Genomic DNA, 23,962 nt, shown 5'->3' with positions numbered 1-23,962 from the left:
TACCCCTGTTTCAAGATAAATCTAATCCCTGATCTACGGTTTTAATGCAAGGCATCCTATTTGGACTCTTTCTTTCAAGAACTTCTGTGTCACCTCCAGATCGTGTACTAAATCGTGTACAAGAACAAGCTTCAAAACATAGCCAATGCCTATCTTGTGACGGATCCAACAATCCAGCCCCGGGGCTCTGACCTTCCACGCCACCTGTTGGCAAAGCTTCTCATAAGATTTGGCGCCTTCATGACTCTCCCCTTTGCCGCAGTGGCCAGTTTGAAGATGTCAATCATATACTTGAAGGCTGCATCCCTTGGCAAGGGCTGCTGGTTCCTCATGGACATGCACAATGCCCTTTCCTCGGCTACTGAATGGTTAAGATATTTAGACTAACACGCTTGACTTGAATGTCTATGTAAATGCAATCGCAATAAGAAGTGCCCTTCTCTGTATGGGAAAAAATGTGCCCTTTTTTTTTTTTTTTTTACCATCTATCAGTTACCTCATGATAAAATCTTCATGTAGACAAAGCAGTTGTAGTTTTCACACTTGCGGGCAGGTGAGGTAAAACCTAAGCTCCCCCCAAACTCCAAACAAACATCTCGGTGAGAAGAGATAGCTCAGTGGTTTGAGCATTGGCCTGCTAAATCCAGGGCTGTGAGTTCAATCCTTGAGGGGGCCTTTTAGGGATCTGGGCCAAAAACTGGGGATTGGTCCTGCTTTAAGCAGGGGGCTGGACTAGATGACCTCCTGAGGTCCCTTCCAACCCTGATATTCTATGATTCTATGATCTCCAATTGACCTCTTTGCCAGCCCACATTACCTAAGAACCCCACAGAAGACCACCTATCTCCTTGGAGTTAGTAGAGACTGGTGCGCTTTGGGTAGGCAGGTCTGAAAAGACATGAGACTCTCCAGGTAAACTACAAGAGGTCTCTTTTTCAAATGTTTCCTCATACATTTTACACCAAGAAAATAGAAAATTCAACTGGTCTAGGAAATGGAAGTGTGTTAAATTTGGAGACTAAATTCTGCTATTACAACGTGGAACTGTTCTGCTCAAAGGGCAAAATCTTCACGCAATCTTAACTACAGAGCCAATGGAGACACCTCTACAACCTTCAACAGAAGGTCATGACATGACTCCAGAATTGCACTAATTTCTCACAGGAAAGATGCATTAGAAAACATACAATAACTCTCAGGAAGAATTTTCGTTCAGAAAATTCGCCAGGAAATAGGATTAATTTAAATCGCTGTTTAAAAGTCTCCAGAAGACAGGCTGTAACTCTAAGCTTTGTCTGAACCACCACCCACCATTACAACTCCAGTGGAGCGTCCCAGAGCAGGCAAAGTACGCAGCTCCCCTAGTGCCAGCATAGACTGACAGCAATGAGGAGAGATTATGAATAGTTGCTCACATTGAGCATTATCACAGTGAAGAGGGCCAGCGTAGACAAGTATTTATGTATAGTGAAAAGATCTGTCTGTAGTCAGTATCTCATCCTTCCTCTATTCCCCGGATTGGGAGCAGAAAACCTCTACATTAGGAGATTGTAAATCAAACTATTAAAAAATGAACTTTTTAAAAAAAAATATAAACAAAACTTTCAAAAGCTACATTTTTAAAGTGTGCATTGTATTGATTAAAGTATTTTTTGTTCTTTTTATAAACAATTGGTATAGAAAATATAAAAAAGGACAAAGTCTAGCAGGTTTTCTCACAATATGGGGCACATTGCCAAAAATACATACAACAAGTAGGTAAACATCTGAAAAACAAACAGCTATGTCCAGCTGAGAGATATTCAATACATTTTTAAATTATGTATTATGTTAGTTGTGTGTTACTTACAGTGAGATTTGCATTTAAAATGATCGGGTTTGATGTGTTCAGAGAGATTTTGTAATGCAGTTCACCAAGGTTACATTAAATTAGCTAAACCCAGCCACTCAGTGCTTAATTGCCTGCACTGTTTCACAAATGGGAAAACAACAGAGGTGATCTAATGGACTCTATTTCCGGGAGCTAGAGTGCTACTTATGCAATTCTGGATTAAAATTTTCCTTTGAATGTGGATTTTTAGAATTGCCAAGTGCACTGCTCTTCTTGTGAATTCACAATTCTGAACTCACATAATCTCTAAACAGAGCTAAATGGATGAGTTTCAATCAAGGATTAACCTCCAGTAGCAAATCATACACACTATTTCCCTCAATTTACATTCTTGCAAATGTAATGAGGGAAAGAGCCTTAAGACACCCACAGAAATAACAGTACAACTCTGCTGTAATGCTGTATATTACAGAACCAACAACTTTAAAAATTAGGTGTTTTGGGATTTGGTTTTTGTTCTGTTCTTTTAAAGCATCAAACGATTCACCAGAGTCCTGTAATCATCTGATCTTGACTGAGATCTTTTGGCCCTGGACAAAATAAGGGAGTTCCACACACCCGCCCTAGTTTAGAATTTTATTTAAACCAGCTGTGTTCACAAACCAGCTATCCCCATTTCCTGCACATAAAATGTCCCTAACTCATTTGAAATGGACGGAGGGGGCCGGGGAGGGAGAAGAGAAACGGAACAAAAGAAAGAAAGAAAGAATTGTTGCTGCAATTGCAAAATAAAACCCGAACATCAGTAACAGCACCTCACTAAACATCCAAACTACAACCTGCTCACTCTCCCACTGAACGCCAAGGCACTATTCAAAGGAAGTGCTAGAGCAGAGAGTCTTGCATTGCCAATGGAAAAACGGTCACTTCGATCCAAGTCATTAGATTTCAGGGTCTGTGTTCCCATTAAGTCTCCCATTTTGTAAGTAATTAGTGCACAATGTAGACTGCACTTTTTGTTTCTTGCTGTTTTTAGAAAAGTCATAACAAAGGCTCTTTGACAACTTGGCCCTTAACTCACCCTGCACTCAAAAGGGCCTCATGATCAAGGACGTGATTTTGTATATACACTTGTTTATATGCAGGTTTTAGGAGTACAAACAGCACCTGCAAAGGGTTAGGTGTTCAGCTATTGCCGGTGTTGCCAATTCATGATTTTAATTGCAAATCTTGTGCGGTTTTCCTAAAAAGATTCAGCTCCTGGAGTCATGGAATTACAGGAGAATCTCAGGTTTAATTATTTTTTTTAATTAGTTTCTAGCATTCATGGTTGCAGAAAAAAACTTGGAAACATAAAACCAGAAGGCAAACACAAAGAACTGCAAATTTATCGGTTTTTAAAATCTCAAGTTTTTTTGTGGCCTGATTCATGATTTCTGACACATGGCATTCATTGGCAATAATGCTAATGCACTTGGCATGAATGAAGCAAAGGTTTTGCTTGCGCAAAACTGTGTCCCCTAGTTGGAGGGGCAGCTTTTGAAAATGTTGCCCCACAGAAAACTACCCCAAAACTATAATGAATTAGCCCATAGATTGCACTCATATGGATCCAATATACTGATGTAAACTGCATGACTAGAAAGGAATCATGACACATGTATCGAGTCCCACTGACTTCATTTAATATTTTGCAGGGTTGAGCCCTTCTTGATCCATGAACTAAAATCTCATTGAGCCCAGTTCTGTTCCTACTGAAAACCACGATCATATAATAAGAATACTATTATAAAAATTATGCATAATTTTAAATGTTTGTAAATAATACAGAAACAACAATATTTGAGAGATAAGGCTAACAAAAATAGTCCAGCCTGATACTTTAGCCTTAATGTATTCTATTGTAGAAAAACAACAACAAAAACCTGACATATCAAACAACACATGAAAACCAGAAGATTTAGTTAACTTCTTAACATTATTTATATGCAGGATTTGTGTGGCTATACAGCATGCTAAAGTTCTCACTTTGGCAATAAGTTTACCTTTACATGACTGGATCTCATTCACCTTGAAAACCAACCACCCATTCAAATGAAACACTCATATTGTTATCAGAGACCAAAAAGATGGCTGACAAAAGCTAGAGTAGAGTAGTCAGATTTGTTTAAGATCACAAAGCTTATTCTACTATAATGGAAAAATCAACAGCATATTTTCGCAGAGAACAAGGACAATATAAAGCTTTCCCCAAGGGTACAGACATCTCACAAGGTAGACAAAAGCTATGCATTCACTGATACAATTTCATTACACTAACTATGTTGTTCTATTTAAAGAGCAAATACTTATGCAACCCCCTATGTCTACATCTGCAGCTATAATGTGGGTGGGAATATACCATTCAGTTGACTGACAGCGTGTAACCTGACTTTTATAATGAGACCAAAACCTAAAATTGGCTCCACCAAGTTTAAAAAGGTAAGAATGAATTCCTTCCTGTGAAGTTTCCATCTATATTTAATTTTTCTCTCAACCTCACTGTCTTAATTCAGCATCTGCAATGTTAATATTGTAATGATATCGCACTTATTACAGTAATTTTGAATAGAATCGAAGAAATTTGCACTTGAAATGAAGGATGAACTTTGTAATGGAGTATAGTTAAGACAGAGATAAATCAATCCCTACTAGTCATTTTGTAACAGATGACTTAGTCTCCGGTTACATTTGCAAGAGAAATGGTTATTTGGGTTTAACCATTTAATGTTTAATACTACTTTATAAACTACCAATAAATTGATCAGAATAAATTTGTTTGCACAGCTGTTGAACACGGTGAACTAAGATATGTATCAGAACCTGAGGTCTTGCAGAGATACAGTTACTAGAGCAGAATTACCAGATTTGACTATGCCACAGAGTGCTGCGGGTGGGGAGGGAAAATCAAATCAGGCTCAAATAAATGTGTTAGTCTCTAAGGTGCCACAAGTACTCCTTTTCTTTCTACCAAGTATGTTAATTCAATTCTACAAGCTGCATCAGTGACAAATTGACCGTTTAGGGAAGAAAATTCTGGGAGAATGATAACCCCTCTTCCTTACATGTTATGTAATGAAATTGGTGAACCCAACAGGGTTTCTGCTCGCTTTCTCTTGAGGGGGGTAGCACTCCGCTTTGAAGAGTCGCATTTCTGCTAACGAATGCATAACTCTCTCACCAGATGAAATCACAAAGAGCCACAAAATAACCATATAGCAATATCTTGATACTGCATGGTGCTGTTTTCTTCTACACATCACACTTCAGTGTGATCGTGTCCACGCTCAATACCATGATGCAAATTTGGAAACCAACATAGGATAACTATTATTTTGGGATGCTCAGCCAAACCCTTCAACACAGTCTGTTTTCTACTGCCATCCCCCATCAGCTGTTTGGAGGAACCCACAGCAATACAGTCTATTAGTTCAACTCCACATGGGCCACGTCAGACATCAGGCAGGGAAAAAAAAAATTCCAAAAAAAACTAACATAGGTCCCCAAAGAGCCACATGTGACCACAGAGCCACATGTCCAGTACCAGTGTTCTCAAGCTATGCTAACAAGGAATCTCGACTCCAACAACTCCCCGGTTTTTCCTACTAAGGGCTAGCCTACACTGGCAAAGGTAAAGGACTGCCATGGCAGCGCTTTAACATGGCTCGTGTAGTCGCGGCAGAGCGCTGGGCGAGAGCTCCCCCAGCACTCTAGAAAAACCACCTCCACGAGGAACGTAGCTCCCAGCGCTGGGGCACCGTCTACACTGGCGCGTTACAGTGCTGATACTTGCTGCGCTCAGGGGGGTGTTTTTTCACATCCCTGAGTGAGAAAGTTGCAGCGGCTGTAAAGTACGAGTGTAGACAAGCCCTAAGACTTTCCTCACTGCAAGCTTTCAGCAAGTTCTAAGATTTATTATGGGAACCTGGATAGAACATAAATGTCCCTTTATAAACCATAACCTTCACAACAACTCAAGAGAGTCTGGATTCTAAATACATTCACTCATTTTAAAAACAGGGCTAAGCGAGGAACAGAATGCATAAATTACTTGCCCAGGATCACAAATCAAGTCATTGGTGGAGCCGAGAAAATCTAGGAGCCTCGACTCAGTTGCTACTCCAGACACAAGGCCTGCTGTCTCCCTTTCCCAAATGAGGAACAGACAGTAAAGACAAAAGTGGATCTATGTTTGGACAAAAGGAAGCAAGGACTCATGCTTGGCCTACACTGAAAAGCTATAATCTGCTTAGCCAGGTCGGTCAGGGGCATGAAAAAACATGCTCCTAACAATGTAGCTATGCAGACAAAGTCCTCAGTGTAGATACAGCTATGTTGACAGAAAAGAGCTTCCATCAACACAAAACTTCGTCAAGGGAGACTGCGTCCCTACACTGACAGAATAACTCCTTCTGGTGGCGTTGGCTGCATCTCCACTACGGTGCTATGCCAGCATAGCTACGCCAACATAGTCTCCATAGTGTAGCACACCCTCTGTCTACAGGAACTTTATTACAGGGCTTGGGTTATTTTTCAGAACCTCACTGAAAATATGAACATTCAGTAACAGTCCCCCATTTAAAATCCACTCATTTAAACAGCATACTTAAACTCGGCAATGCAGAACACTACAGGCTTCTTCAGAGACAAATTGAGACACAGGCCTCAGAACCCAAGACTGGTTATTTGAGGGACCCACAACATGAAATCAAATCTATTCAGGGATGGCAGATTGGAGAACATCAGAATGGAGGTGCAGTTTGGGGAAGGAGCAAATGTGGTGTGTTTGCTGGCCCCCCATGTTATAACAACATAACCTGACTATTTTATAAACAAAGTGCTTGTTTGTTTTAATAGGAGAATTTGTCAGTAGTTGTGGTTAAGATTTCCAAAACTGACTTGGCAATTTAGTCTCAGAACCCCCACTAATTTCAGTGGTGTTTGTGTGGCTAAATTGCCTAGTCAGCTTTAGAAATCTTAACCTGGATGTTCACACTGTATGAAGAAAAAGGTTTGTGACCTTGGACATGGACTATCAACTGTAACAAACTCCTCACGCGCCTAGGAAGTAATAAAACTTTGGTGCTAGCAAACCATGGGGCCCTATAAACATATCTGTTTGGTTTGTGGGATTACTCCTCCATCCTCTCAATCAACAGACTCTTTGCCTAGGAAAGCTCTGCAGAATCATAGCCAAACCACAACAGCGATTACCTTCTGCAATGTCAGGGTACAGAAGGGGAAACCCCTTCGCAAAGATTAGAAATACCATATAATTTGTATGTAGTGCAGTTCTGTTACACCACTTAAACTTGCTAAAAGCAAGGCCATGGGTAGATGAAAACTAATGTGAAGTATGGGATTTCAGGGAGAGAGGTATGAATAACGGATCAAAGACTAAAGTACTGTGGAGGAGTAAAGATTGAATCCTGCCTGCAGTGCATGTTCACTGCATACCCAAGCTGTTCTATTCATTTCAATACAAGTTGCACAGGCCCAAGGGCTGCAGGATTGGGCCCCCTGCATAGAGTACCCTAGTAACATGCAAATCCAAAAGTGACTAAGCATTAGAGATTAGACTGAAGTGCAACAGGACAGAACCTGAGCAGTCCTGAGCTCTGGCTGTGTTTGGTTCCAGAACTAAAATCTCCCAAATTAGATACTGAAGCCAGAATATCTCCATTTCCACTCTGAAGGTTCAAAGTGGAATTTAGACATGACCAAACTCCCTTCCCAAGACTCTGACATTTCTGTTTTCTGCAAAAGGTAGCCCACAGCCCTGTCGCTGGCTCTTTGGTTGGTGGCTCCCACTCCAAACCCTGATTTCTAATCACAGGTCAGCCAGTCTCTACTAAGGATGCAGACAAATAATCTGCAGCATAGTATACATTGCCGCCTGAGAGGGAAAACCAAAGTACCTGTGTAGGGAGGAGGGCATGTGGAAGGAGAAATGGAGGCCGGAAAGATATCAAAGCAGTTATATATTTCCCAGTTATTACGTTTGAAACTGACTTTTTTCCTATCTGGATCATATGAGGCTCTGACATTCATTTGGATGGCAAAGTTTATTTATATATGTCACTTCCCTCTGTTAAGGATTTATGGATCATATTTCAAATACATGTTATATTCCACTGTTGCTCAGTTACCAACTCTGAACAAACAATTCTCTGCACACTGAGAAAGAAAAAGCAAATGAAATGCCTGGCGCATGAATCACCCACTGGAAGTCGTCTTATGGCCCCGCAGTGCTACAGATTAGTCATAACCTCACATACAGTAGAGTGGGAAAGGAAATGGTGAACCTATTAACTCCAGTGCATTGAACAGCTCCCCCGCCTTCTCCCACTCACCACTGTTCTTAAAAAAGGGACACTTTCCAAATCACTAGAATTTACTTAAAGATTAAAATTAAAGGCTCATATTTTCATTAGTACAAATTTAACCTGGTGCAAAACCCCTGAAATCAATGGAGTCACACAAGCAGTGAATTTGGCCCAGCAGCTGCTTTTCAAGCAGTAATTAAAAGCTGTGACTCAGAGGGAAGAAGCTGAAGGCTCACTCATATCCCCCGCCACAGAGAAATCCACACAAGGATCGGGAGAGCAGTTCTGCACTAGTCTGTTTCCAGACATTCCAGCATTAAGAACGGCCAGGGTTTGACTGATCACAGAGGGAGTGCAAGCCACAAAATAGGTGGATATCCAAAACTCCACAACAAAAATCTTGTACATCAGGGAGGCATCCACCAGCCCCTTGCTGTTTCCCCCTGGTTTATCCAGCCCCTCCAGTGGAGCTGCTTGTAAAAGAACACCCATACCTACACCAAGCTTTCCCCAACAACCCTCCCTCACCAAGGAAGAGTAAGGTGAGGAGCACTTAATGCTGACAGTATTAATTCCCATGGGCCCTGTCAAATCTGGATTCTGTGGTGCTGCATAGGGAGTATTTGCCCTCTCCTCTTTCCTCACCCCCATCCTCAATCAGCCATGAAGTGTCCCCACGTGGGGCTTGGGGATGCCATGTTAGATTCCACTCCCCCTTACGGCAGCTATTTTGGGCTCATATCTGCACCATTGTGTTACCTCTTTGCTTGAAGAGAAGAGCATAATTTGACCCTTTGTAGACTGCAAACTCTTTGGGGGCAGGGACTGTGAGTTCCCACAGCACCTAGCATAATGGAAACCCAGTACTGTTCGGAGCTTCTGGCTGCTCTATTACACGGAGAATAATAAATTATTGCTCATCTGACGAGCGTGTTAAACCAAAGCAAAGAACATATCTACCTGGACAATGATCCCACCAGAAGATTCAACAATTCAGTGCAACTCTTTCATAAGAGAGTGGGACAAATTCTACTCATATACAAATATTCCCACTGAAGTAAGGGTGAGCAGGATTTGGAGCAGCCCTGCACACTTTTACCCTGACATAACACGTAGGCACCTATATTGCTGGGCTGACAAGTTTTGTTTTTCTTTTTTAGACTTTGTTTTGGGTCGGAGCGTGGATCCGTTTTACAATACATCATTGAAGTGCAGAAAGTCAAACCTTTCAGATGGGACTGCTGACCAGGTAGGCCAACAAAAATCAAAACCAACCCAACAGCCCCTAAAACAATAATCTGCACTTTTCCCTCACATCCATCCCCTCCAAACTGTTGTTGTTTTTTTTTTAAATTAACAGTCTGACTCCTCCCAAAGGTCCGCCCTACTCAGCTAGACATTTTCAACAATTACTACGGGCTTGTCCACACTGGAACTTTACAGCGCTGCAACTTTCTCGCTCAGAAAAACACCCCCCCGAGAGCAGCAAGTTGCAGTGCTGTAAAGCACCAGTGCAGACAGTCCCCCAGCGCTGGGAGCTACGCCCCTCGTGGAGGTGGGTTTTTTAAGAGCGCTGGAGAGCGCACAAGACACCACAAGACCACACAAGACACGTTAAAGCACTGCCGCGAAAGCATTTTAACATTGCCAGTGTAGACTAGCCCTAAGGCCTGGTCTACACTTAACATTTAGATCACTCCAGCTACATTGCTCAGGGGTGTGAAAAATTCACATACTTGAGTGTCAGAGTTAAGTCAGCCAAACCCCTGGTGTAGACATGGCTAGGCCAATGGAGGAATTCTTCCATTAACCTAGCTACCGCTGCTCAGAGGGGAAGGGTACCTACATCAACATAAAAACCCCTTCCGTCGATGTAGGACGGATCTACACTGCAACAGCGGTACCCATCCTGTGGACATGGCTTATGTGGTAGTGAATTATGTTCTGGAGAAATTGCTCAGAAAGAGGAAAATGATGATCCTTCATATAACAGTGACAAGGTGGGCAAGGTAATAACTTTTATTGGACCATCTTCTGTTGGGGAGAGAGAGAGAAAGCAGCTTTGGAGCTACACAGACCTGAAGAAGAGCTCTGTGTAACTCGAAAGCTTGTCTCTTTCGCCAGCAGATGACGATCCAATATAAGATACTAACCTCACCCACCTTGTCTCTCTAATATCCTGGGACGCACAGGGCTACAGCAACACTGCAAACAAGAACGTATGTAAGTGTAGATGAAGGATCTTCCAGTTTACCAGAGGGAAGAGAACTGTTTCTGACTTTAAAAGCTTAATCCAAAGAATGTGAGTGGTTTATTGAAACTGAAGGCTTCTGCAACAGGCAGCTTAACTGGTTACCACCTGAAGCACAGCAAGAATTGGCATGCATAACTTTAAGGGACCTTTTTTTTTCTGGGCGTCTCCTTAAATAAGGATGTGCAAGAGAAGTTGTTTTTCCAGAACTATCATGACAATGGCAGGTGTCCCTTCAGCTAGACCAGGGCTGGGCAAACTTTTTGGGCCAAGGGCCACATCTTGGTGAGGAAATTGTATGCAGGGCTGGGGCTGGGGTGCAGGAGGGAGGGAGGGAGTGCAGGGTGTGGGAGAAGGTGTGGTGTACAGGAACGGGCTCAGGGCAAGGGATTGGGGCAGAGGAGGGGTGCAGAGTGTATGAGGGGGCTCAGGGCAGGCAGTTGAGGTGCAGAAGAGGTGCAGGAGAGGTGCGGGATGTGGCAGAGGGCTCAGGGCAGGGAGTTAGGGTGCAGGAGAGGTGCGGGATGTGGCAGGGGGCTCAGGGCAGGGAGTTAGGGTGCAGGAGAGGTGCAGGGTGCAGGAGAGGTGCAGGATGTGGCAGGGGGCTCAGGGCAGGGAGTTGGGGTGCAGGAGAGGTGCGAGGTTCAGACAGGGGGTTTATGGCAGGGAGTTGGGGGGGGCGGGGTGCAGGAGGGGTTCAGGCTCCGGCCCGGCACCACTTACCTAAAACGACTCCGGGGTGGCAGCGGCGCACACCAGGGCCAGGGCAGGCCATGGTGTTCACACCATGTCCCTGCGTGGTCTCTGGAGGTGAGGGGCACTGGTCTCCACACGCTGTCCTTGCCACGCGTCCAAGTACCTGCCCCAAAGCTCCCACTGGCTGCAGTTCCCCATTCCCGGCCAATGGGAGCTGCGGGGGGTGGCGCCTGGAGGCAAGGGCAACACACGGAGCCCCCGTCCCTCCCCTCCCCGGGCCCCAGGGACATGGTGCCAGCCGCTTCTGAGAGTGGTACAGGGGCTGCAGCACCACGGGGGGCAATCCCAGGGGCCGGATCCAAAGCCCTGATGGGCTGGATCCGGCCCGCAGGCCGTAGTTTGCCCACCCCTGAGCTAGACTGTGCCATGTCAAAAACAGAGAAGCAGCCAATTTCCTTGGAGTCAGCTGGTCTTAGTGTAATAAGTATGAGAAAAGATTTTAGTCTCCTCAAAATGAGTTTTCAATCTCACGATTCTATTCTCTCCCTATATTCCAAATACACCACTGTGATGCACGGCCAGAAAGGGTAAAACATCCTGCAAAATAAATAACCCTCAAAAGAAATGTGGGGAGATAATGTTTGTGTTTTTGTGTATTTAAATTATATATATACACATACATATACACACACACACACACACACACACACACACACACACACACAGAGGAGTAGGGTCAACAATGTAATCAACAAAAAGAAAAGGAGGACTTGTGGCACCTTAGAGACTAACCAATTTATTTGATGCATCGATGAAGTGAGCTGTAGCTCACGAAAGCTTATGCTTAAATAAATTGGTTAGTCTCTAAAGTGTCACAAGTACTCCTTTTCTTTTTGCGAAACAGACTAACAGGGCTGCTACTCTGAAACCTGTCAATGTAATCAACAGTCCCTATCTATGCTGAATTCTGATAGTTCAGAGATCAAAAGAACATCCTAGCATTTGAATGAATTGTAAACACAAGATATCTTGGTATTCATCTCTCTTTGAAATGTACTGTGACTGGTGGAGGAACAAGCAAATTGCCTTATGTTAATTCATATAGCTAACTCCTGCTGATGGACCTCCTTCCAAATCATCTTAATTACCTTTTGTTCCTGGAGGAACTCCCAACTTGTCAAAGACGACATGAAATTGTATAAAAGATCCTTGGGTCCTGATTCTGTCATCTCAGATCTGCTTAGACTTCATCAGGAGAAGTTTGAGTTACAAGCCTGAGGTCCCAGTTATACTGGTACATCCTGAATATGAGATTTGGACATTGGACTATAACTTATGTGCTATTTCTGAAAGAACTCTTTGCAACTACAAAGCTCACCATCTCTCCAATGAATCTGAACCTCAATGAATTGAGCTCATGTCTGTATGTATATTGATCTTTTAACCATACTCTCTCTCTTTTGTTTTTTAATAAATTTTAGTTTAGTTAACAAGAATTGGCTGTAGCGTGTATTTGGGTAACATCTGGAACATTCAATAACTTGGGACATAACATGTCCTATCCTTTGGAATTGGTAGAACCTGTTCTTTTATAGGATGAAATAAGATTTTCGGAAATCATCATATTTGACTTAGGTACCTGGATGGAGGCCTGAGGCTGGATCACTAAGGGAACGGTGTTGTTTGGACTTCTGAGTAACCAGTAAGGTAATAAAGAAGCTGTTTTATGCTGGTTTGGTAAATCTAAGTACTGGAATATCCACCAGCTTTTTGGGGTTTGGCTGCCCCATTCTTTGCAGTTCACCCTAATTGAGTGACCACAGCTGACTCCCACTGGGACCCCGGTCACAACAGCTCCTTAGCCTATAACCAGCTCACTAGATCTATGAAGAGAATATGTACAAAAATATAAACTTTTTTACTAGTAGATGAAGTGCCAGACTCTGATCTTAGCTACACAGTGTAAATCTGTAGAGTTGAATTGATTCTGGATTTATGACAGCATAACCAAGATCTGACTCTGACCAACACTGAGTCTTCATTTCAAAACAAAAGGTCAACTATTTAAGTAATCAGTAGAAAGAATTCCTTTTATTTACATACAATTCCTGAGGTTTTAACAGCATTATACAGCTGAATGTAATCCTGTGAGTGGCTTTTTTTCCTTTAATCTTCTTAAAACAAAGTTACATCTTTGTGTTTTTGGCACTCGATCAGTATTAGTTTAAACATTTTGTGGGAGGACAGGAGGAAGTCACCCAGAACCTTAAGATAAATAGATGGAGAAGCTCATAATTCTATTAAAGGGTGGCCTAGTGGCTAGAGACCTGGACAGGGACTTCAGAGTCCTGAGTTCTACTCCTGGCTTTGCCACTGGCCTACTGTGTAACCTTGGGCAAGTCACATCACCTCCTTGTACCTCAGTTTCCTTTCCCCATGTATAAAATAGAGATAATGATAATGACATCCTCTCTTAAGTGCTTTGAGAACTCCTGAGGAAAAACACTAGGTATTATTATTTCAGCAGTCACTTTATTCCAATTCAAACAAGTGTATTTGAGTCAGTAAACAGAAAGGTCTCTCCTGCTCTTCTGAACTTATATTTAATCAAAATGTTAAAACAGGTCTGGATTAGTTTTCATGTACCCAAATCAATATTTTATAGCTAACTGTATTAAAATACACAATGCAAAACTTACATCAATAATCATATTGAGCCAGGGCAAGATGTGTTTCAGTGGTACATTAACACACACTTCGGCTGTGTTTCGCAGCATGAAGCAGATAGTCTGATCTTCAGATACTCAAGGCACATATTAACCAAGTACTAGCACCTGCCCGGCATTATCTTGATGCTAATATATTATGTCTGCTTAGGTTTATATTTGATTTAAACAAGAAAGCTTCTAAATATATCTGAGAGCACACTTTTGGATTACGTACCTCCACTTATCCAGAAAGTTCATAACAGAGAAAGAGAAAGAAAGAACATAAAACAAAATGCAGAAAACCCTCATAAAAGAAATAAACTCCTTGGTTATTTTCAAACAGATCTTCAAATTAAACGACAGGGATTTATTTCTCAATTTTTCCTTGTTTCCTGCCTCCCTCTCTCCCCCACCCTGCACAGCCAGAATATTAAAACTGAGATAGGATCTATCTAGTTCCTTGGTGCCCATGCCTGGCTACTACACACATTACTACTTCCAACAGAGATGAACCCCTTTCACCTTATGTTTGAATTGTATAAGCTAAGCTAAAATTTTTCCAGGTGCACCTGGATGCACTATTGAGAAGGCAATTGCAAGTTGCTAGATAAAGGAAAAAAGACTTAGGGAAAACCAATGCAGGCTTTATATTATTATGACATGTATAGCATAATCTAGAAAATATCAAATAGAAAATAAAAGACAATGCCTGTTTTTCTTTCCCCCTTTGCCCCAACACTTTTTTTTTTTCTTAAAACCACCTCACATATTTAGTACGGTGCAGATCAATTGTGCTGTATCTGCACATGCTTTTAGACTGCAAGGTTTTTAGGACAGCCACACTATTCCATATGTATTTTTTTTACTACTGCACATCTACATTGTATTATGATTTCTATAATCATGCCCATGTTTGCTGAGAGATTTAAACATGGATCTAACCCCCCTGAAGTGGCCTTGCCAGCCAATCAAAAAGCAGCTTTGGACGGCATCCAGTTTCATATTTGAATTTATAGCTAGCTGTAAATCTAACGGACATCTCAAACACGGCTCAAAGTACCGTACAGAGCAGATATCAGCTTTTCACGTCAACATTCCAAGCCACATTCTCCCACAAATCACCCAGACTGCCAATAATCAGACTCTCCAGACAGCCACTTTTGTAACCAGGGTTGATCCTGCAAACATTTAGTTGTATGAGTACTCCCCGCTCATGTAGGGACCCCGTGTTACTTATGCAATTAGCTTTGTTGCAGACAACAGTTTGCAGGATCAAATCCCAATGTAGTAAAAAGTCTATGAAAGTGCCCTTTCATTGCTTCACCTTGTGTTGCATTAAAATGTGATGCAACGCTTAACTGCAAGAGATCTAGTTACCTTTTTTCCCACCCTCATGAGATCCCTGAGGAAATAAATCACATTCTGTGCTATAACTGCATAATGAAAGTTTGAAATGGATTCCACTTTACAGAATCTAGGTCATAGGTTACCTCCACCCTCACTAATCATTACATTCATCAGTGAAGATGACCTGTACCTAATTCCCTTCCTGTACCTAATTCCCTTAGGTGACAGTAAATGCAAATGAAACAATGGATCAGTGGGAAATGCAGCACAAATTAACATAAAGACGTGTGAGATAAAGATAGATCTCACCACTCTCACAAAACTGGCATGCATGAGAGGAATTCCATGCTTCACCAAGGGCCCTCAGCTCAAAGCAGCTGCTCTACAAGGGGCAGAGAGAGCTGAGAGAAGGCTTGAGGTCCAAATGTTGGAGGTCATCCCTTGCATAATCTGGAGCACGGATCTGTGGGTATAACCAGCACTCTGTTGTAGAGGAGCTTGGGGAATAGAACTGATGGAGAAGTAACTATGGCACTCCAGTCATATTAGCACCCTGCGACGACGGTGGTGGGGCGTGCTGGCCCACCAGTGCTACTGAAGCTCTGATGCTACAGGAGCTGCAACGGAGAAGCTTGTAGCTTGGGCAGGGCCAGTGAAGACTCCCTTCCTCCCTGAACTCCCCTGCACACAGCCAATTTACAGGGATAGTTCTGTCTTCTTAAATTATAGTCTACTGAAGGCATGGATCTTGCCTTATGTGTTTGCACAGCACCTATTACAATGGGGTCCCAGATCTCTCGGCGCAACTATAACATAATTAACACTAACACATGGTGGAATAAATCATTGGTTTGATGCGTTTTAAAAGCAGCATGGGGCTGTGGTTAGAGCAGGAGACTAGAAGGCAGGACTCCCGAGTTTCATTCCCAGTTTGTTAAACGGCCACCCCTGACAGATCACTCCCACTCTGAGCAAACTGTCTGCCACCAAGGTCCCTGCTTTACTCTAGCACAAGCTTCAGAGCTTGATATGTGGCAGATCTTGTGTGTGAACGTTTCTTGGCTAAGTTTGGAAAAACAATTTTTTTAAATAAAAGTTACATAAACGGATAAGGGGGAAAGTCCCTTCTGAGAATGCTCAGTGTGCATCTGCTAAGGTTTAAGACGGCTCAATCAGTACTCCTTTTCTTTTTGCTAAGGTTTAGTAGATCCTAATGAAGCCCAGACTCCTTCATAATGTCTTGAGGGAGCTAGAAGAACTACGTATTGTCCCCGCTTGGTCTGACTAGGGCAGTGGTTCTCAACTCTGGTCCATCACTTGTTGAGGGAAAGCCCCTGGCACGCCGGGCCGGTTTGTTTACCTGCCGCGTCCACAGGTTCAGCCGATCGCAACTCCCACTGGCCGCGGTTCGCCACTCCAGGCCAATGGGGGTTGCAGAAAGCAGCGTGGGCCGAGGGACATGCTGGCCGCCCTTCCCGCAGCCCCCATTGACCTGGAGCGGCAAACCGCAACCAGTGGGAGCCGTGATTGGCCGAACCTGCGGACGTGGCAGGTAAACAAGTCGGCCCGGCGTGCCAAGGACTTTCTCTGAACAAGCGGTGGACCAGAGTTGAGAACCACTGGATTAGGGGATTCAGCAGGGTACTTGAGCTGCTCCTAGGATTGTTTACATGGAAGGGTAGGAGTACCCAATGTGGACACAAGAACAAATGGATATAAACTGGTCATTGGGAAGTTTAGACTTAAATTAGACGAAGGTTTCTAACCATCAGAGGAGTGAAGTTTTGGAATAGCCTTCCAAGGGAAGCAGTGGGGCTAAAAGACCTATCTGGCTTCAAGATTCAACTCGATAAGTTTATGGAGGAGATGGTATGATGGGATAAAATGATTTTGGCAATTAACTGATCTTTAAATATTCATGGTAAATAGGCCCAATGGCCTGTGATGGGATGTTAGATGGGGTGGGATCTGAGTTACTACAGAGAATTCTTTCCTGGGTATCTGGCTGGTGAATCTCGCCCATATGCTCAGGGTTTAGCTGATCACCATATTTGGGGTCGGGAAGGAATTTTCCCCCAGGGCAGACTGGAAGTGGAGGTTTTTTGCCTTCCTCTGTAGCATGGGGCACGGGTCACTTGCTGGAGGATTCTCTGCTCCTTGAAGTCTTTAAACCACAATTTGAGGACTTCAATAGCTCAGACATAGGCAAGAGGTTTTTCGCAGGAGTGGGTGGGTGAGATTCTGTGGCCTGCGTTGTGCAGGAGGTCAGACTAGATGATCATAATGGTCCCTTCTGACCTTAATATCTATGAATCTATGAGATACTTAGAACAGGACACACACACAGCAAAATCCTGCTGAATATCAAAGGCAGGAGAAAATCCATGGGAGTGAATAATTGCTGACCTGTGACTTTAAGTTGTCTTCATTTTTGAGGCACTCTACAACATTCAGCAATCTTCTAGCTTTAGGGGGAGAAAAAGGTTAATTTCCTATCTTTTTCCATTTTGAAGACAGCATCCCATAGTCATAGGCAGTGTGTCCTAGTGGCTAGAGCACTGCACTGGGACTCAGGAGTTTGTCAAGTGCTTTGATGTCTACTGATGAAAAGCAATACAGAAGAGCTAGGGATTATTATTATTTTTATTATTCCCTGGGGATGAGGGAGGCCACAAGGGTGGAAGTGTTTGTTCCACACACTACTCCATATGGCTCCATCCTCTTCACAAGGCCTCACAGTGGCATCTTGATCTACACCTAGAATTTATGTTTTTGAGGGCTGAGCAATACTAGAAAACTTGCAGCAGTGTAAGTAAATCAGTTTAAAAGTGACTTGGTTACACCGGTACAACCCCCCGTTTGACACATAGACACATTTACATCAGTTTAAACTGCACTTCCTTAATCAGCTTATTTCTAGTTATCTTAAAATGATTCCAAATCAACCAAAATGAGGCTTTGTCTGTCTAAAAGGGAAAAGTGCATCTGTTCAAATTAAATAGTTTTTCAAATTATTTAGTCAGACTGGTGCAAACCCCTATGTGAACACTTTTTTCAGTGCAAGAGTGGCTTATTTTGGTTTAGCTTTTAAACCCATTTCCAAATGACACAACCATTAAAAAAAAAAAAAAAAAAAGATTAAACCTGAAATAAAAAAGTGGCCACACAGGGATTTGCGCTGGTTTAACTAAAACAGTTTAACTTCACACCTTAGGTTAAAGCTGTGTAACTTTCTTGGGTATGCAAAGTCTAAATCAGGAAGAATCCTTCCATCAACCTAGCCACATCTAAACGGGCAGGCTAGGCTGTCCTAACTACAGCGGTCAGGATGGGAAATTTTTCACAGCCCTGAGCGATGTAGCCACATTGACCTGTTTTAGGTGTAGACCAGGCCTAAGTATAAGACAAGCGATAACAAACAAACACAGACAGACTGACAGGGGAGCACAAGGAAATAAAGACGCCTGGTCATGGGATTTTTGCCAGAGATGCTCTGCAGCATTAGAGCAGGAGTGAAGCAAGCAGATATTAAGGGTGAGCCAGGGGATTGGAAGGACAGATCTTGCAATGGGAAAGGGGGCAAAAGAGTCAAGGGTGGACAAGATTGAGATATGGAGAGAATCGGCAACCATATTGTTGGGAGAAAGCTTAAGCTGGGGTTTGTTTTAAACACACTCAGACCTGCACTGAAACAAAGGGCACGTCTACACTACAGTGAAAAACCCACAGCTGGCCCATGCCAGCTAACTCTGGCTCATGGGGCTTGGGCTGCCCGGTCGTTTCACTGCTGTGTAGACTTCCAGGCTGTGGCTGGGCTCTACGTCCCTGCGAGGTGGGAGGGTCCCACAGCCTGGACTCCAGCCAGGGCCCAGAAGTCTACACTGCAGTGAATCAGCCCCACAGCCTGAGACCAAGTCAGAGGGCTCACGTGTCTAGTTGCAATGTAAGTATACCCAAAAGGTGTGAATTAACACCAGTCTGGTTATTGTGGATGCAGTTTTTGTGTAGACAAGCCCTCAGTTACATCAATGTAAGTTTTCTAAAGCCTGATCTACATTTCAAATTTAGATCAACATAACTACATTGTTGTTTCAGCAATGTCTGGGGGGGGAAAGGGGGAGAATATTCTCTGCTGCCCCCACCCCTGGTTGAGTGGTAGGGGAGAAGTAGTAAATCCTCAATGTAATTACCCTATAATCCCAATGTAAAGTTAAGCTATCCTGCCAATCTACTATTGCAGAAAATTATCTCCACCCGAACAATTAGCAGGGAAAGGTGGGGTGAGGAAGGGGATCTCCCCTTCCCCAGCCCATTCACTTGTGAGGTGAGGGTCTTCAAAGCTTAGGGGCCTGCATTTGGTACTAAGAGTTTGACAAGTCAGCAATAACAAGGCTGACACTCCGCTGCTTTACACTTTGATGCTCACTCAGAAGGCCAATTATTTGATTTCTGTACTTTGCTTCCAGGAAGCTCCATGTCACGTCAAAGTTCTGACATGGATGGCCGACATAGTGTGTCAAATGGCTCAGTAGTACATGGATCTTTGGCACCGGGTATGGCATTTCTACACATATTGTGCAGCCATTCATTCATTTGCTGGTCTTTACAGAGTATTTATTATAAGGCTAATTTACTAGAGAAACATCAGCTCTGTACAGAAAGGATCCTGTGAATGCTCTGTAGCCAGTATTTAAATATCAGCAATTCAGCCTTTTATAAGCAGGCCTACTCCTAATAAATATTATCTACCAACAATTTTTCCATTTTAAAATAGCAATAACCTTTGTACTTAGGTGGAGAAACCTGATTAATATTAAGGAACTCGTAGTTCACTACCACATATATCCCTTTTATAAGCAACCAGATTAAATAATGTAATTCAAAATCTGTTTCTATTTGGAGGGACAGGAAAGGCAAGAGAGATATAAAACTTGATCCCAATATCAAATTGCAGCCTTAAAATTCAGGGAACTGAGTTTTATATTAGAAATGCTATCTGGACAGACCTGAACTGTGTACCATTATACAGCAAACAACAGAATTATGGTCTAAGGCTTCCATTATTCCCTTCCGCCTGCAATGACCACCACAGGACAGCCTGGCACTTGATCTCCAGTATATTAATCGCAAGGATCCTCTTTCCTGTGCACCGCGCCCAGCTGAGAGAAGACACAGCAGATGTCATTGGAAGGGCACAGGGTCTTAGAGGAATTGCTGAGCTGCCCCTTTAAAGGGCTGCACAGCATGACGCCAGCAACGATGAGCATGAGGATGCCGGATCTTGCCGTGACACTGCGCTGCATTAGAGACGATGGTGGTGATGATGCTCTTCATTTGAGCTGGAAGAAGCCAAGATGCAGCCAGCATCAGCTGCTTTCCAGAGAGGCTGAAGCCAGACTTCCCGGGGAGGGTGAATTACATCGCTACTGCCCCGCACAGACTCAGACCAGACAGAAACATGCCTGCCCAGAACATCCATCGGTAGCAATGCATCCTGCGCGCTCCCGGGCCACCTCCCCACTGCAGAGGTCAGGGTGCTCTGCAGCAATGAATCAGTCCTTGCTGCAGCCCCAGGATATATCACCGGCCTCCCCTTACACATGGGCCAAATTCCTCCCAGGAGTAACTCCAGCCTTTGCAGCGGAGTTACCCCAGAGATTAGCGTGGCCCCCCGAAGTTTCAGGGGGCCTTGCCCAAGGTCAGACAGCGGCTGAGGCACCCCGCGTCTCCAGATCCCCCTTCACGGGCCGCAGGCCCTCGCCCGCGCTCCCTGCCTTGCCCTCTCCCCCTCCAACAGACGGGCACAGGGCAGTCAGTCCCGGCGGGCCCCCCCCCCCGCCCGGGGCCGCCGGCTCACCTCCTTCAGCTGCTCCATCTCCGTGCGGATGGTCTCGTACTCCGCCTCCAGCTCCTCGTACTGCTGCTTGAGCTGCTGCTTCTCCTCCAGCACGGCCAGCCCGTACTCCGCCGCCTGGATCTTCTCCCGGGTGGTCTCGCCCAGCTCCTGGGAGAGCCGCTTGAGCTCGCTCCGCAGCCACTCGGGCTCCGACTCCATCACCAGCTTGGCGTAGTCCTCCTCCTCCATGGCCAGAGCCGTCGCGGCCGGCCGGGAGCGGCGCCGCCCGTCCCCGTCCGGCGGGGCAACACAGCGAGGGGGGCTGCGGGGCGAGCCGGGCAGCGGGACGGACGCAGCGCCCTTAACACCCCCGCAGCCGCTGGGCTGCCATGGGCCGCCCTGGGCGAGCACAACCTGGCCCCGCCGCTGCTGCTGCTGCGCTGCCCGCTCCCCCGGCTGCCATGAAACGGGCAGGGCGCTCGGTTCGCTCTGGCCCCTGGCTGCACCCCCGCCCCAGCCGGCCCCTTACACCGTGACTCCTGCCGCGGGCTGCGGCTGCGAAACTCGCTGGGCAGGCAGAGCGCAGTGAAATCATTCAAAAGGAACGGCCAGCCAGCTGCCCGCCGGGCCTTGTGGGACGTGTAGTCCCGCCTCCCGCCCAGCTCCAGGCACACGCGGGCCTCCGAGGACTACGAGTCCCACAATGCACAGGGAGGGCAGCCCAGCTGGAAGGCAGCCCCAGCCCTCTTGGAGGAATTCTTGCTTCAGGGAAGAAGCTGGCAGCGGGCTGAGTTATTATCATCATCGGCGTCCGGGCAACTTTCCCTTGTAACAGTGACGCCTACAGGCCGCGTCCAAGCTGGGTGGCTACATTATTGCGGGCGGGGAGTCGGAGTTGTGACAGTTTCTGGGATATGTGGCTTTCAGAGGCTGTATTCATTGCAAACAGGGGGTCACTAAGTAAAACCAGTGGAAGCTGGGCACCTAAATACCTTTGGGAATCGGACTCATTGTCTGTGATGGAAGTGAACTTAATACAGCAGGCAGCCTTCTGGCTTTTAAACAACACAGGACAATGTTTCCCCCCCAAAGTTGTTATCATCAGCATCATTGTCAACCCCGTCTGTCTTCTTTGTTGTAGTTCTATAATTATTTATTTATTCACTGATGCACTATTGTTGTGCATGGTACCTTACAAACAAAAATATTTTGTTTGTTTTGATTTCCTCAGCTGAAAGATTACATAAATCTTTGCAGAACCAGGGATATGGATTTAGGCATGTGCTTCATTTTGTGCACATGAATGGTACACATCCTGTAAAGTTAATTATGTGTGCTCACATGTGTAAAGTTAATTATGTGTGCATAGGCCTTCTCAGCATCAGGGCCTTCTTACGTGATCCTGTAAACCCTTGCTCACATGCATAGCTGCAGTGAAATCAAAGCTAATGCTTGCCTGAGTGAATACTCAGCACATAAGAAAGGGTTTAAATACCCAACCAGGGAGATTGCAGATTATGTATTCCTTATGCCACCCATTCCTAAACCGAATTTTGCACACCTTGATAATCTGGACCTTATTCCCTGATAACCAGAAACTTCTATGCTTAAACTCTGTACCGTTTTCTTTTTACTTCAACATCATCTTAATTCAATTATTAAACCTGGCTAGAAGCTAAGATGTAACAAAGAGTGAGGGCCACAAAGAATGGGAGGGGAGGAAAGGGAAGGGAGAACAAAGGTTGCAACAATAGAAGCATGTGTTTACTTCTGCATGTTATGCATGCTTCTTGAGGGTGCTGCTTTTGTTAGTTGTCTTCATTGTTCAAAAACTAAAACTGATATATAGCATTTTGGTAGAATTAACCGATTAAATTAAATAGTTACAGCTATTGTACTGTAAAGCTGTACCATTGCTCTAGCTTTCACTCAAGGGGGTACATTTAATGCTGCTATAGATTCCTCCCTACATTTCTAACTGAAGTACAATGGTTGCTAAATAATGCAGTTATTTGAAATTAAAAAAAACACCTTAAGTTATTGATTATGATTTGTATTGGGGGTGCTTGTTTATGGGGTGGTTATTATATTATTACTTTTGGGGTCTTTATGTAATTCTTCTTTCACTCAGCTTGTTTATTTCTCCATATAGTGCGACTGATGTGCATGGCACTGGGCAGATAAGTAAGAAGATGAGGTTCTGGTTTCCAGGAGTTTACAGTCTGAACAGATAAGCGCAAAAGGGGAACAGAGTGGTAGTCGTGTTAGTCTGTATCAGCAAAAACGAGGAGTCCTTGTGGCACCTTAGAGACTAACAAATTTATTTGGGCATAAGGTTACTGTATTTTTCACTCCATGCATCTGATGAAGTTTTAGTCCACGAAAGCTTATGCCCAAATAAATTTGTTAGTCCCTAAGGTGCCAGAAGGATTCCTTGTTGTTTTTACAAAAGCAGAAATTACTACAGACCATGGAGTGGAGTAGGGCTGGGCGGAAATACCAGAAAACAAGGGGAAAGATAAGCAGGTTGTGCAAGAACATAATTTAATGTATTTTATTACAGGTTTGTCTTAATTTTTTATTAGTTTACTATAATTTTTAGGGTTTTGCAGAAGCAGGTACAGGCATAAGGGGGAAAGGAGTGGGTGCTGGAGTTAAGATTAATTATAGACAGTGAAGCTAAAGTAATGCTCTCTCAAAAGCACGTGGTAAAGCTTTATATTCCTTTAAGACACGGATCCAGCAAAGCACATAAGCACATACATAACTTTAATCATATGACAGGTTTCAGAGTAGCAGCCGTGTTAGTCTGTATCCACAAAAAGAAAAGGAGGACTTGTGGCACCTCAGAGACTAACAAATTTATTTGAGCATAAGCTTTCGTGAGCTACAGCTCACTTCATCGGATGCTCACAAAAGCTTATGCTC

General features: G+C 44.1%; 1 protein-coding gene across 2 annotated transcripts in view; it reads right to left on the bottom strand.

Annotated features, from left to right (window-relative positions):
• Nucleotides 1-21,559, bottom strand: part of BICD2 (BICD cargo adaptor 2) — a 169,107-nt gene extending 147,548 nt beyond the window's left edge. The window contains exon 1 of one of the 2 annotated variants that reach the window (XM_073351569.1): nt 21,056-21,559. In XM_073351569.1, coding sequence (XP_073207670.1) covers nt 21,056-21,283 — 228 coding nt within the window. In that variant the 5' untranslated portion in view covers nt 21,284-21,559. The remainder of the gene's footprint in view (nt 1-21,055) is intronic. The other variant, XM_073351568.1, reaches the window with a different exon arrangement.
• Between the last annotated feature and the right edge of the window lie 2,403 nt (nt 21,560-23,962).

This window comes from Lepidochelys kempii, chromosome 7 (genome assembly GCF_965140285.1).
Source record: "Lepidochelys kempii isolate rLepKem1 chromosome 7, rLepKem1.hap1, whole genome shotgun sequence".
NCBI classification, from domain to species: Eukaryota; Metazoa; Chordata; order Testudines; family Cheloniidae; genus Lepidochelys; species Lepidochelys kempii.
Note: the sequence above shows the minus strand (reverse complement) of the source record. Positions and strands in the feature narration are given on the sequence as shown.